Source organism: Macrotis lagotis, chromosome X (assembly GCF_037893015.1).
Source record: "Macrotis lagotis isolate mMagLag1 chromosome X, bilby.v1.9.chrom.fasta, whole genome shotgun sequence".
NCBI lineage: Eukaryota > Metazoa > Chordata > Mammalia > Peramelemorphia > Peramelidae > Macrotis > Macrotis lagotis.
The window spans coordinates 555,999,240-556,011,928 of NC_133666.1; the positions used below are offsets into that span (position 1 = coordinate 555,999,240).

At 43.8% G+C, this 12,689-nt stretch overlaps 1 protein-coding gene across 5 annotated transcripts in view; it reads right to left on the reverse strand.

The window, feature by feature from the left end:
• The window catches only part of YWHAZ (tyrosine 3-monooxygenase/tryptophan 5-monooxygenase activation protein zeta), a 40,112-nt gene extending 29,782 nt beyond the window's left edge, over nt 1–10,330 (reverse strand). Inside the window, exons 1-3 of one of the 5 annotated variants that reach the window (XM_074200667.1) lie at nt 9,840–9,932; nt 9,360–9,570; nt 7,102–7,406 (exon numbers count right to left, since the gene is read on the reverse strand). In XM_074200667.1, the coding sequence (XP_074056768.1) occupies nt 7,102–7,395 (294 nt within the window). In that variant the 5' untranslated portion in view covers nt 7,396–7,406; nt 9,360–9,570; nt 9,840–9,932. Of the gene's footprint in view, nt 1–7,101; nt 7,407–8,320; nt 8,573–9,359; nt 9,632–9,839; nt 9,933–10,225 lie in introns of those variants that run through there. The other 4 variants (XM_074200666.1, XM_074200668.1, XM_074200669.1 and 1 more) reach the window with 4 other exon arrangements.
• Nucleotides 10,331–12,689: the final 2,359 nt, after the last annotated feature.

Below are 12,689 nucleotides of genomic sequence, written 5' to 3' on the forward strand. Positions count from 1 at the left end.
GCAAAAACAAACTGAAACAAAAATAAAGGATTTAAGGTGGTAAAGGAGAGAGTAAAAGCAATTAATCAAATATTAAGCACATACTTTGTGCTGGGGCAAGGTGAAGCTCTCACTACAAAGAGATGAAAAAAGAAACAATTCCTGCCCTCAAAGAGTTTAAAATTCAAAGGGGAAAACATGCAAATGTATATTTTAAAGGATAGTTACTAGAGTTAAGAGACTGGAGAATTTTTCTAGGAATTTCAGTTGGAATAGGAAGCCAGAGAAGTCAACACACAAGTAGAGAGGGACAGCCAGAGAAAATGCCCTAAGCTGTTTGTATGAAAGAACAGTGTCAGTAAATCAATGGGTGGGTGGGGGGCAAAGTTATGAAGGGGTCTGAATACCAAACAAGAAATTTTGGGATTTTATACTAAAGGGAATATACTAACCACACTCTAGGGTTTATTGGAGGGCAACTAGATGGCACAATGGATAAGAGTGCTAGATTAGGAGTCAGGAAGAGTCAAATTCAAATCCAGGATTAAGACACCTACTCCTGTGCGATCCCAAACAAGACATTTAACCCAATGAGCTAGAAAAAGAAAATAGCAAACCTTTCCAAAATCATAGGAAGAATAGGAGATGACTGAACATATCAAAAAAAGGGGGGGGGGGGAATAAGATATGGTCCAAATAGTGCTTCAGAGAAACCATTTCACTAGCTAAATGGATTGGAATACTAAGTCTCAAGCAGATGGAAATACCTGCAGGATATTGCAACAGTGCAAGAAACAGCAAGGAATTCCTGGGAGTTAATAATTACATTAAGTTAAGAAGTGGACTGTAAGTTTAATCTTTTTCTTTAATTCGTATTTAATATTTTATCCCCAATTACACATAAAAACAATTTTAACATTCATCCCTCCCAAATGAGTTCCTAATTCTCTCCCTTCCCCCACAAGGGGAAAGCAAACAATTTCACATAGAATTACATGTGTAGACATGCACAACACATTTCCATGTAAATCATCCTATGAAAGTCCTATAGCTTAATCTTGGATCATTTCAATATTCATAGTAGATTATCATACAATCACTGTTAGTGTAAACTGTTCATGATGCAATTAATTTATATGCCATTCCATGTTTTCCTGAGAGCATCCTGGATAGCTTCTAATCTAACACCTTCAAGTTCAACAGTTATCATGTTAAGGCTTATAAAATACATGAGGTAGGCGATTATTTTTCTGAAGGAGAAGTTGAGACACAAGAGTTACTTTTCAGAGTTGTAATAGGTGTGGACACACTCTGTGACTGTGCCAGATCTGCGACTTGAAATAAGTCCTCAAACTTTCTCTCCTGCACCATATTTGCTCAAGCTAGTGTTCCTTCTATCATACTGTATCATGTCTTGTGCCACTCTTGGGGCAAATAAACACCATCATGAGCTACACCATTTCTTAAAAGGATGAACTGAGTGCTTTGTTGTAGGTGAATGAGATACTTGAGAGTGGAGTAGGAGGAGGGATAATAATAATAACCTATGTACCATAATCAATCATGGCCCCTAAAGATCAAGAAGCATCCACCTCTTGGGATGGAAGCGGAAAATAGAAATGGGGTAAAAGTGTATAAGTGTAGATTTGGACCAAAAGAGATCTTAGTGGCCCTTTAGTCTAACTCTAACCCTTTCATTTTACAAGTGAGCAACTCTAAAAATAAAGGGCTAATCTTGGGAGTCAATTCTTGCCTGACACAAACTATGTCTAAGTCATTTTAACCTCTTAGTGACCAATGCAAAACTCCTCACCACCAATTAAATCACATAACCATTCCCCCCAACCAACAATGACAGGTGTTAACAATTTACCCTTCAGACACTTAATAATTACCTAGCCCAGTGGCAAAGCCACTTAACCATACATAGCCTTGAAAAATCTAAAAACAAAACAAAACAATTCACCCTCAGGGTGGCTAGGTGGTGCAGTGAATAGAGTACCAGCCTTGGAGTCAGGAGGACCTGAGTTCAAATCCAGCCTCAGACACTTAATAACTGTCTAGCTGTGTGGCCTTGGACAAGCCACTTAACCCCATTTGCCTTGCTAACAAAAAACAAACAATTCACCCTCCAGACCTTTCTTTTGGATAGCAAATAGTAGCACCTAAAGTGAAAACTCAGATACAGAGATAAAGTACCTACTTAGATACTTATATCAGGGACATTGGGGCCATTAAGACAAAACCAGTCTGAACTCAAAAGGAGTTCACAATGCAAGTAGAGAGAAAACATGCCAAACAACTATGCAGAAGATTTTAAATCTTATATGAGACAAATTGGAGATAATCACGGGGGGGGGGGGGGGGGGGGGGTTTGTTGGAAAAGTTTTCTTGTAGTCTGTTAGGAAAAAAATCTAGATTTCTTCAATGTTGCTTAGGGAAAAATAAATAGCATGATAAAGAGTATCTAAGATTTTTGGCTTAAGAACTTGCTTCCTAAATTAAAGCAGCTATCTTAATTTCAAGTGCTAAAAACAAAAAAATTCACAGAAGAATTACAGGAATCTAAGATGTAGAAGAGTTCTGAGGGATCCATAGAGTTCAACCACCTAGTTTTATAGATGAGGAAATCTGAATTCCATAAAGTTGTAGCTTACTTGGTACTAGGGGTGTGGAGTGGAACGGTAGGAATTGAACCTAGGTCCTGCATTTTTCACTACACCAAGTTACCTCCCCCACTCTTTAAAAAATTGGCCTCATATATGTAGACATTCAATTCAACAATCTTTTACTTAGTGCTTACATGTATGGCAAGAGTTATTCAAAAAACACCTAGACAATGACCACAAAGTTTTTACAATAGACAAGTCCCCCTACCCCCCCCTCCAACAATAACTACTGTCAGGATTTCTTGCTCTTTTTCTAGAAAGGTATGAATCTCTCTTCCTTTACTAGATAAATGGATCTGTGGTCTATTTTCCCCAATAACTTGGTGCTACAAGTCCAATATTTAGTGGTCACTCACTAAATGACCTCCAAGTTCTTGATGGGTTTTTTTAAATCAAATAGTGGGCTTAAATAAGGGGACAGAATACTTTATATGGATTTGAACACCAATATTAAAACAGATGATAGGGCTAAGCTAAGTGGTGACAAACTATTTGTATCACATACTGAATTCCCATCTTTTGATTCTCATTCTCTGACAATCTCTCCCAGATTTGCCAAAAACTAGTGATTTCTGCAAAAATTGCTTATCTCTAGTAGTAGCAGGTATTCTAGGCTTAGAGGGGCTGTCAATTCCTATAACAGGAGGGTTCTTTCATACTCAGAATCGGTATTTATGGTTAACCTTCAATTACTGTATTACTAGAGATAAGCAATGTGTATAATTACATCATATAATTTAAGTAATTTAAAATATACTGTACTGAAGGTCTGACTTGTCTCCCTGGCTCAGTATTCTTCTATTCTTCCTTTATGGTGACATACTAATCATTGCCCAGTTAATAACACACAATTAAAAAACAGTTCTCAGCAGATCTGAATTAAGATTTGATTTCAATACATCATATATAATTAACCAGTTACCACTGTCAACTTAAGAGTTGCCACACACATTTTTCCCTTAAACTTCCTTCAAGTGACAAGAAATCAAACAATACAGAAACATATATTTATATCAAATCTAAGCTCAAGCAGAGTTCATGGTTGTCCAAGTTTTATCCAACAAATAATTAAGTGTCAACTTTAGCTATTAAATACAACAAAGCTTAGGTAAACTGTATTAAAGTCATTGTTGTCCATCTGTACTATATTCTGCACCCCTCCCCTTTGTTTCAGATTCCCTAATCAACCCTCCCCCCACACTCAGAACCAAGTGACATCAGCAGAAATTGCTTAATCCTAGTGGTAGAAGGCATTTTGGAAGTTGTCAATTACTAGAACAGGAAGATCTTCTCAAACTTCTCATAGACTATGCATTTGTTACTTATTAAATGATCAAATTACAAAACAGAATTGAAGAATTCGATGAAGAAGGAACTCAGGGCAAAACTAACTTTTAAATAAATTTACATTAAAGTTTTTGAGGAGTGTTGCAAATTATACCCCTCCTTGGTCAAATTTAGCATTTTTAGATCCCATATTTCTGTACATGAGCATATGTGAGGAAATGCTAGCAAGAGCTTAGCCCCATTGTGTGGCTTCTACTGGATTCTTTGAAAGCAATTAGAAAAGGTTGGAAAGATGAGTGGAAATGGGATGGTAATAGGCCTTGAATGCCAAGTTACAAAGGAGCTTATAGTTTACAATGAATAAGAGAAGATGGGTAATCAGAAGACGGGCATAACAAAGTTCCCTGAAGGCAAATGTCTTTCTGGCTGAGGGGAATCTGGGAATAATAGGTCCATGAACAGGTGACAATCTCATAAAAGGGTACAAAGGGTTGCCATACTTGAATGATTTATGTCAGAAATTCAGAAATTTTACCTAAGGAAAGGGTTGTTCAAGCAAAAAGTGAGAAATGGGGAAAAGAAAAAAAAACTTTTTTTTAAGGACAGAATACTCATGGGCTTAAAAAAAAAATAACCTGACCACAGCATTATTTACTGAATTAGTCAAACTTAAAAAGCACCTAGAGTGTGTGTGTGTGTGTGTGTGTGTGTGTGAAAAAGACAAAATATCTTAAGGAAAACTCGTAATCTAGAAAATTGACAAGGCTATATTTGGAAAAGAAAACAAAATTTAGGAATGGAATCTTTACAAGTCTTTCCTGTTTGAACTAGCCCTCAAGATTCTCTACCAGGTGGTTAATGAGTTTAAAGAAATGAATCCTCAAGGACATACTAGACTTAGCTCTAGGAAATTCAAAGAAAGACCCCAGAGCTTCTGCTCTCAACATTTTGCAGGAAAATCAGAGAGCCAACTATTTTGAAACATACTTCTCCATTTGCCAACTGATAAAAAAAAAAGCAAATGAATGCTAAGATTCTTCAACTCATGCTAAACTGCTCTTCTATGACCATAAATTAAGAGAGGGATCATATCAACTTAATTTACATTAAGACTCCCACAGCTAAATTATTCAATATATAAAGACACAGGATCTCTTCACTCAATTTTGACTATATTTCAAGAGGGTACTTGATCTCAAATGATAACACTTCTGTTAACATAAACGACAACAAACAATCAGCTAACTGAAGGCTTTCATGTGTAAGACAGTATTGAAGATCAGATCCTGTGATGAGAAGGGTCACTAAAAAAATTTTCAGTGATCAGAAGCAACCTAAACTCTGAATTGAGTCCCTTTCCCAGATATGACATAGTATTATAAGTAATGAGAAAAGATCAACAATATACTTTTCTATCCTGTTTGAATAAACTTCTTTTGGGGAGGAGTAAGTTTCTACTATCCTGATAAAACAATCTCAAAAATCAGATAAATATATAGCATTGTTAAGAACAAATGATACATTTTACATACTGAAATTCAATTAACAACTCATAGTCTAGGGGAAGCTAGGTGGCTCAGTGTAGATAGAGCAAAGCAACTGCCTGAGTTCAAATCCGACCTCATCCACTTAATAACTGCCTAGCTGTGTGACCTTGTGCAAGTCACTCTTAACCCCCATTACTTTAAATAAATAAAAAAAAAATTTTAAAAAGGCAAAAAACCTCATAGCCTTTTGTTAAGTTCAAAGAGTTTAAAGATGAATGCATTTTGGATAGCAGAGTAATAGAGAAAATACAGATGAACATATTTAACAGCACCTTTTGTACTGATCATCCTCACAATCTACAAATACCCACCTGGAAAGGTAGCACACACCAAAATGTCATGCACTGTTATCATGATTCCTTTTACCCAAATTTTAACATCATTCTGACTTATGGAAAACTGCAGTAAAAAAATCTCGCCTATCAATTTCAATAATCAGAATGAAAATGATCAAATCTCAGTTTTAACGAAAATATTCCAATCAAATGATGCTAATTCTTAAATTACAGGTGTGCACTAACACTAGCAGACAATTAAAACTGAAACCATAATCAGAATATTCATTTTCAAGCTTTTTAAATTTATAACCTCAACAATCTACAGAGACAACACTTAGTTTTCTCTTCTTATATTTTAGGATGTAATTCTCCATATAAAGTTATTTAAAAAAAGTTACAACTCCAAGTGTCCTATGTATTCCCAAATCATTAGTATTAAAAAATAGAAATTGTCCTTTAAATGCCCCAAATGCTTTGAATATATATCAAAAACCCAAGTAACTCTCCTGGTAGTGGTCCATCAATTTTTCAGTGCATAAATCATTTCTGTCATGTGTATTAAAGACAAAAAATTTCAATAAAACGTTATAAACATTAGTTCTTTCTCATGAATCTAAAAATGTTAGCAAACTTGGACCAGGTGTTACTCCATGATAAACTGGTTCATAAGGATTATTCTATCAAATTCTACATATTCTCTAGACCAGGAAGACACTTTGATAAACCATCATTTCTTAGAATTAAGTTGAAAACAAGTATTTTAGTTTCTACTGTAACCTATACAGAAAATCCATATCCAAGGTGTTCAAGAATCTTTATCATAGCTACCAATGATCAAGGTAATAGCAACACTTTGGATGCCAGACAGTTTTCTGCTTGACTGACTCATTTTATTAACATTACATCAACTAATCCAGGGAGGGTACTACCATCCATAATGAGAGTCCTATTACAAGACATAAAGCACAATACACAAGAATTCCAGTAACTTCTGTCTCACCCCCTAACATTCCCCTCCCCCACCCCTAGGGAAAAGCAGGTATACAAAGCCTCTACGTTAAAATCCCATTACTATATACCTAAATTATCTAAATACAAATTTGTCTATCCCAGGTACCTAAAATGACAGCATAAATTTTGCTACAAGCTACAAAAGCTTTAAATTTTCTTTTAAGTAAAGGTAATCTCTATCTAGATAAAAAAAAAGATACAAAAATGTGAATCTTAAATCTTACTCAGTTTTATAGAAAACAGAAAATCAAAGGCATCGTTCAAGCTTATTATATCTGACGTCTTCTACAACACAGAGAAGCTAAATTGAATATATTTATTGATTCTCACCAGGACATCATTGCAGATATCTCTCAGTTCGGTCTCAATTTTCTCTCTGTATTCTCGGGCCATCTGCTGTTTTTTCTCAGCACCTTCCGTCTTTTGCTCAATACTTGAAACAACCCTCCAAGATGACCTTCGGGCCCCTACGACATTTTTGTAAGCAACAGAGAGAAGATTTCTCTCCTCATTGGACAATTCAGCTCCTTGCTCAGTTACAGACTTCATGCAGGCTGCCATGTCATCATATCTCTCAGCCTGCTCAGCCAATTTGGCCTTCTGCACCAGCTCATTTTTATCCATGACTGAATGTTCTGAAGAAAAAAAAGAGTATCATTTAAAGACTTTAAAACAAATTAAAATCTAAGTCAATAGAGGAATATTACTGTAAGTAGGCACAATAACCAGAAGATATACCAATTTCCCATTGCCAATAGATCTAAAAATTCTTACCCAGAATGATCAGAACCAACAATCAGATTCTAGATACCACAGAAAGCTTCAAAAGTTCATCAATACCAATGCTATGACATTGTCTTCATTTAGGGACAGTGAACTGTCATCTGAAGTCAAATGCTCAAAACTGCAGTTTCCAACCTTATCTCTGAACCAAAATTTAGCAGTTCTTCTAATTGTCTGTAGGATACCTCAAGTTATAAAATGGCCACATTTTTTATAATTTGAAACCCTTCCGAAAATACACACCATCTTTTATACTGATTGATATCCAAGTTACACAGGTTATTTCTGCTTACATTCTTAGTGCTTTTTCCATTAAGAAAAATATGGATCTGTTTTGGCGTAAGGTTAATTTTAATTTAGCATTTGCTACAGAAATACCAAATTACTTGTTTGGATCCCCTTAGGTATATGAAAAGCATGTACACGACTAAGGTAAATTCAAAAACATTTTCTAATTTATATTGAGTTCCTTTTCTCTTTCCTGCTTAAGGTCCCCTTTCCTAATTCTACAGTACCCTTGATTTCCACCTTACTCTAGATAATTTTTCTGTACTTAACACCTATATGAAATTGACAAGAGAAATTATTTTAGTCATTTTGGATTGGGGAAATTCTTATGTTAGTAAGATCAATTTTCTCTCAGTATGGAATAAAACTTCAGTTATCTTCTCCCTTCCCAATAACTATGGGTATCCCTAAATATCAAATTTTTACACAGACACAAAGAAACGGACTTTCAAGTCTTCAAAAAAAAAACCCCGCTCACCTACAAAAACTGTTGGGTCTATTTAAAATACACTTGATGCAGCTTCTACTATTCTCATTTTCAAACATTATGACAAGATTTTCTAGAAGCCCGATTTTAATCACTTATGAAGATTGTTCTATTAGCTATCAAAATCTCCATCCCAAACCGGCTGCGGAATATTTTTTTTGGAATGTCCTGCAGCCCTCGGAGCCAACGGAAGTGGAGCTTCTTCCAAGAAGTAAAATGGAGCTGGAGGCATTGCTTCTCCGAGGCCTCGCCCATCGGCCCGGCCGGAGCCAGGTGGAACGAGACCTCGAGGCCGGGCCCCGCACCCCCGACCCCTCCCAGCCAGCAGCCCCTGCTGCTCTTTGTCATGGCGGAGCCGTGTCACCCAGCCCAGCCCGCGGCCCGGAGCGCTCAGCCCCCTCCAACCAGCGCGGGAGGGAGGAGCTGCCCGCGCCCCCGCCCGAGGGGGAGGGGGCGCCGCTGCGGGCCGCCGCGGACCCGCGGGAGCCCGGGCCGGGCACGCCCGGCGGGCGCCGCAGCCGCAGCAGGTGGGGCGGCGGGCACGCCCTGCGCCCCCGCGGGCCCTCGCCCACCTGGCCCCCCCCCGCGGCTCCGGCCCGGCGTGCACGCCCCACCCAGAGCCGCAGCCCCGCCGCCCCCTGCCCCGCACTAGGTGCGGCCCGGCCCGGGCCCCGCAGCGCCGCCGGGGGCGGGGGGCGCCTCACCTGCGCCCCGCCGCAGTGCAATGCCCGCGGCGCGGCGCTCCCGGGGCCCCTCCCGCCCCCGCCCGCCGGCTCCGGACCCGCGTCCCCGGGGATGGCCGCGGTGGGCGCGGCTCGCCCTCGTCGCCGGGGGAAGGGGGAGGGGAGCGAGCGGGGCCGCCCCGGGGCCGCGGAAAAACCGCCGCGGCCGAAATCCGTAGCCGCGGGCGGCAGCAAGCGCGGCCCGGCTCCGCCTGAGGGGACGCCGCCTCGGCCCGGGCAGCCCGGGGCGGCCGAGCCCGGCCGGGCGCCCTCCCCCCCGGAGGCCGGGGCTCGGCGGCGGGGCTCACCTGTGCCCGGAGCGGCGGCGGCGGCGGCGGCGGCGGCGGCGGCGGGGGCTCGGCGGGCTCTGGGCGGCGGCGGCGGCGGCGGCAGCGGCGGGGCTCAGACTCTGTCCCTATATCTCTCAGCTCACAGGCTCCAGCCGCTCCGCAGACACGGGGTTTCCTCCAATCACCAGCCCCGGCAGCAGGGGCACCACACGCACGATGACGTCAAACGCTGCTATGGCAACCGCTGATTGGTGCCCACCGCTCCGGGGCCCAAGCGCAACCGCCGCTCCCTGGCGCGCGCGCGCGAGGAAAGGGAGCGAACGAGCGGGGCTGGGGGCGCGCGCCCGACTCCCGCCCAGCCCCCACCCTGCCTCCCGGGAGCGCCTGCGCGGGGCGCGCCGCCCTGCCTCGCCGCCTCCCGCGCCCCTTCCCTCTTCCGCCCCCGCGCCCCCGAAGCTCCTCCCCGGACCCCGCTCGAGGGAAGAGCCGCGGCCCCACCTCGGCCTTCCGCTAGTTCCCGCAGCGCCTGCGCCGGTCACTCCCTCCGGCGGCAACATCCGGGGCCTTCCGCACTCTGCCTTTCCCCTCCCCCTCCCCTCTTCCCTTCCCCCCTCCCCCCACCCCCGCCCTTGGCCGTGGTGACTGTCCCCGAGAGCGGGTGGTGTGAGCGGCCCCTCCGCTCCCGCATTGTGATCGATCTGGGGTGGGGCTGGGGCTGGAGGGGGTGGGGGGCGCCCCAGGAACGGCGGGGGGAGGGATGGAGGAGGAGCGGGCCAGCCCCCTCGCCCCTCCCCCTGTGTTCTCCCCGGGGCGGGGCGCGGGCGGGGTACACCTGGGGCAGCCCCCCCCCCCACTTCTCCCCTCCCCCACCGCGGCCCCTCTACCTGCTCGGGTCGGGAAGAGCCGCCTGGTGACCTTTTAAGGCTCGGAAAAGAGAGCGAGGAGGCCCGCCCCCGACCGAGCCCGGAGTGACGGCCACGCGCGCCAATCCGGAGCTCGGGAGCCGGGACCGCGGGGGCGGGCCCGAGACCGAGGCGGCGAGGACGATGGCGGAGGGGGAAGGGGCCCCGGGCTCGGAAGCGGCCTCGGCGGGCCGGCCGGCGGGACGGAGCAAACGGCCGACGGAAAGAGCCCATGGCGGCCGAGGCGCCGTCCCCGCATCCCCCTTTGTTAGGCCTCTGGGTGCGGCGGTCACGGGCGAGGCCGGGGCCGGGCCGCGGGGGCCGGGCTGCGGGGGCCGGGCTGCGGGGGCCGGGCCGCGGGGGCCGGGCTGCGGGGGCCGGGCCGCGGGGGCCGGCCTCAGCCTCCCTCAGCTTCCAAGCCCGGGCTCTGCCCCCTGTACACGTGAATACCCCCCCCCCGGGACTTGGCAGTGGACTTGTGGGGGGCCGGGGAGACAGCCTCGCCCCGGAGCGCAGGGTTCTGTCGAACGCCTGGCACGGAGAGTGGGAAGCTGGGGCGACCGGAGGCCCGGCTTTTGTGTGGCGACCTCTGGGACGCCCAGGCTTCAGCGGGATGTGGTATAATATAATAATGGAACGTAACGTAAGGGGGACTTGCTACATTGAATCCGAGACACCATCCTTGCCTAGAAAGCCCCCGAGGAACAATCGTATCCCAGGGGCATGCTGCAGAACCCCTCGAAAGTTAGCACTCATGAACCCTGTTTCGTGGGGGGCTCCCTTTTCCCCCAGGCCATGTGGGATGTTTAAATCACCTTTAACAACTAAATGAATTCTGAGAGAATGACTCATTCAAAATGAAGAATGTTAAAAAAAAAAGCCTACATTGTCTCTTAAAAAGTGGCACTAAATTGTTTCTAGTTTCATATCAGGCCCTCGAAATTTGACAAAGGATATTGAAGATATATATCATCTTTTAATGGAATGCTTTAAACTCTGTGTACAGAAGATGAGCTCTATTTTTAAAAAGGAACCCGTATGTTGAACTTAGTTTTGGAAAGAATTGGAGAAATTAAATTGTATTATATTGAAAGTGATCCTAGTAAAAGTGCCTTAGTTGTCTAGAATAGACCGATTTAACTATCAAAATATTCAGCACTCGAAATTTGCAAGATAATATAAGTCCTGTGGGAGGTAAGCCTTAATCTTAAACATTCAAGTGCTTATTGTTTGTCCTTTGTCCTAGTTAGAAGGCCAGGGCTCTCTTCACTTACTGCACCAGGCACTTCACTAAATTTTATGGGTTCAGAAAAAAAAAGAGACTTATCTCTGCCCTCAAAGACTTTACTATCTAATGGAGGAGATGATGTGCAAATAAATACATTAACATATATATATACAAAGCAAGGTATGTGCCTGATAAATAAGAAATAATTGACAGAGGAAGGTACCAGAATTTAAAAGGGTGAGGAAAAGTTTCCTGTAGAAAATGGAATTTTAGCTGGGATTTAAAGGAAGCCAGGGAAGCCAGTGAGTTGAGGAAGGAAAGCATTCTAGGCATGGGCGACAGCCAAAAAAAATTCCCAGAGCTGAGAGTTCAAGTATCTCATTCATGGAACAACCAAGAAGCCAGTGTCCCTACACTGAAGAATATATGTCAGGGGGAAAAAGTATAGGAGAGAAAGGAGGGAGACTTAAGATATGAAGGATTTTAAATAATGTCACCCCAATTAGAAATGGCCTTTAAACTGAATAGCAGAGCAGGCTAGTAGAGACAAGGGAGTCAGGGATCAAAAATGTAATTTGAAAGTGAGGAAAGCAATGCAAGTAGTCTTTCTGAGAAGGAAGGCTCATCTTACTTTGAGGGCCAGGCAGAGTTTATATATCTAAAAATCACAAGTAGGCTGGACCATGACATAATCATTTTTAAATTTTGAGTTGCTGTTCCATGGCAGGAGCATGTGTGGGGAACAGTTCTTAAGTGGATTTTCTTAAATCCTGGGGGTCGGGATTCAGTAGGGTACAGAACCAGACTAGAACAAGAATATGGACTCTGGTTCAGTTCATTTGATAGTTTAAAGGAACAGAGATTGTGAGCATGTCAAGAGATAGATTTTGGCTATCTGCTCCCTGGGAGCTATAATCATAAACCCTTCAGTGAACACCTGGTACTAAACCAGAGTTATACACTTTGCCAGAGTGTGAGATCATCCAGAGCCCAAAGGATTGCTGTTGGGCACTGCCTACTTACTAGGCCTTAGCTCTAGGCAACAGGGTGTCTTCAAAGTATTTTAACAACACTAAGCAATGAATTTGGTGTTTGATCCTAAAAGGCAATAAGGAACCACTGGAGTTTATTAAGGGGAAGATGAGATGAGGTGATATAGAGGAATTTGTGCTTTAGAAAATCAAGATTATTGCTACCTTTAAGAAACATTACATTTTA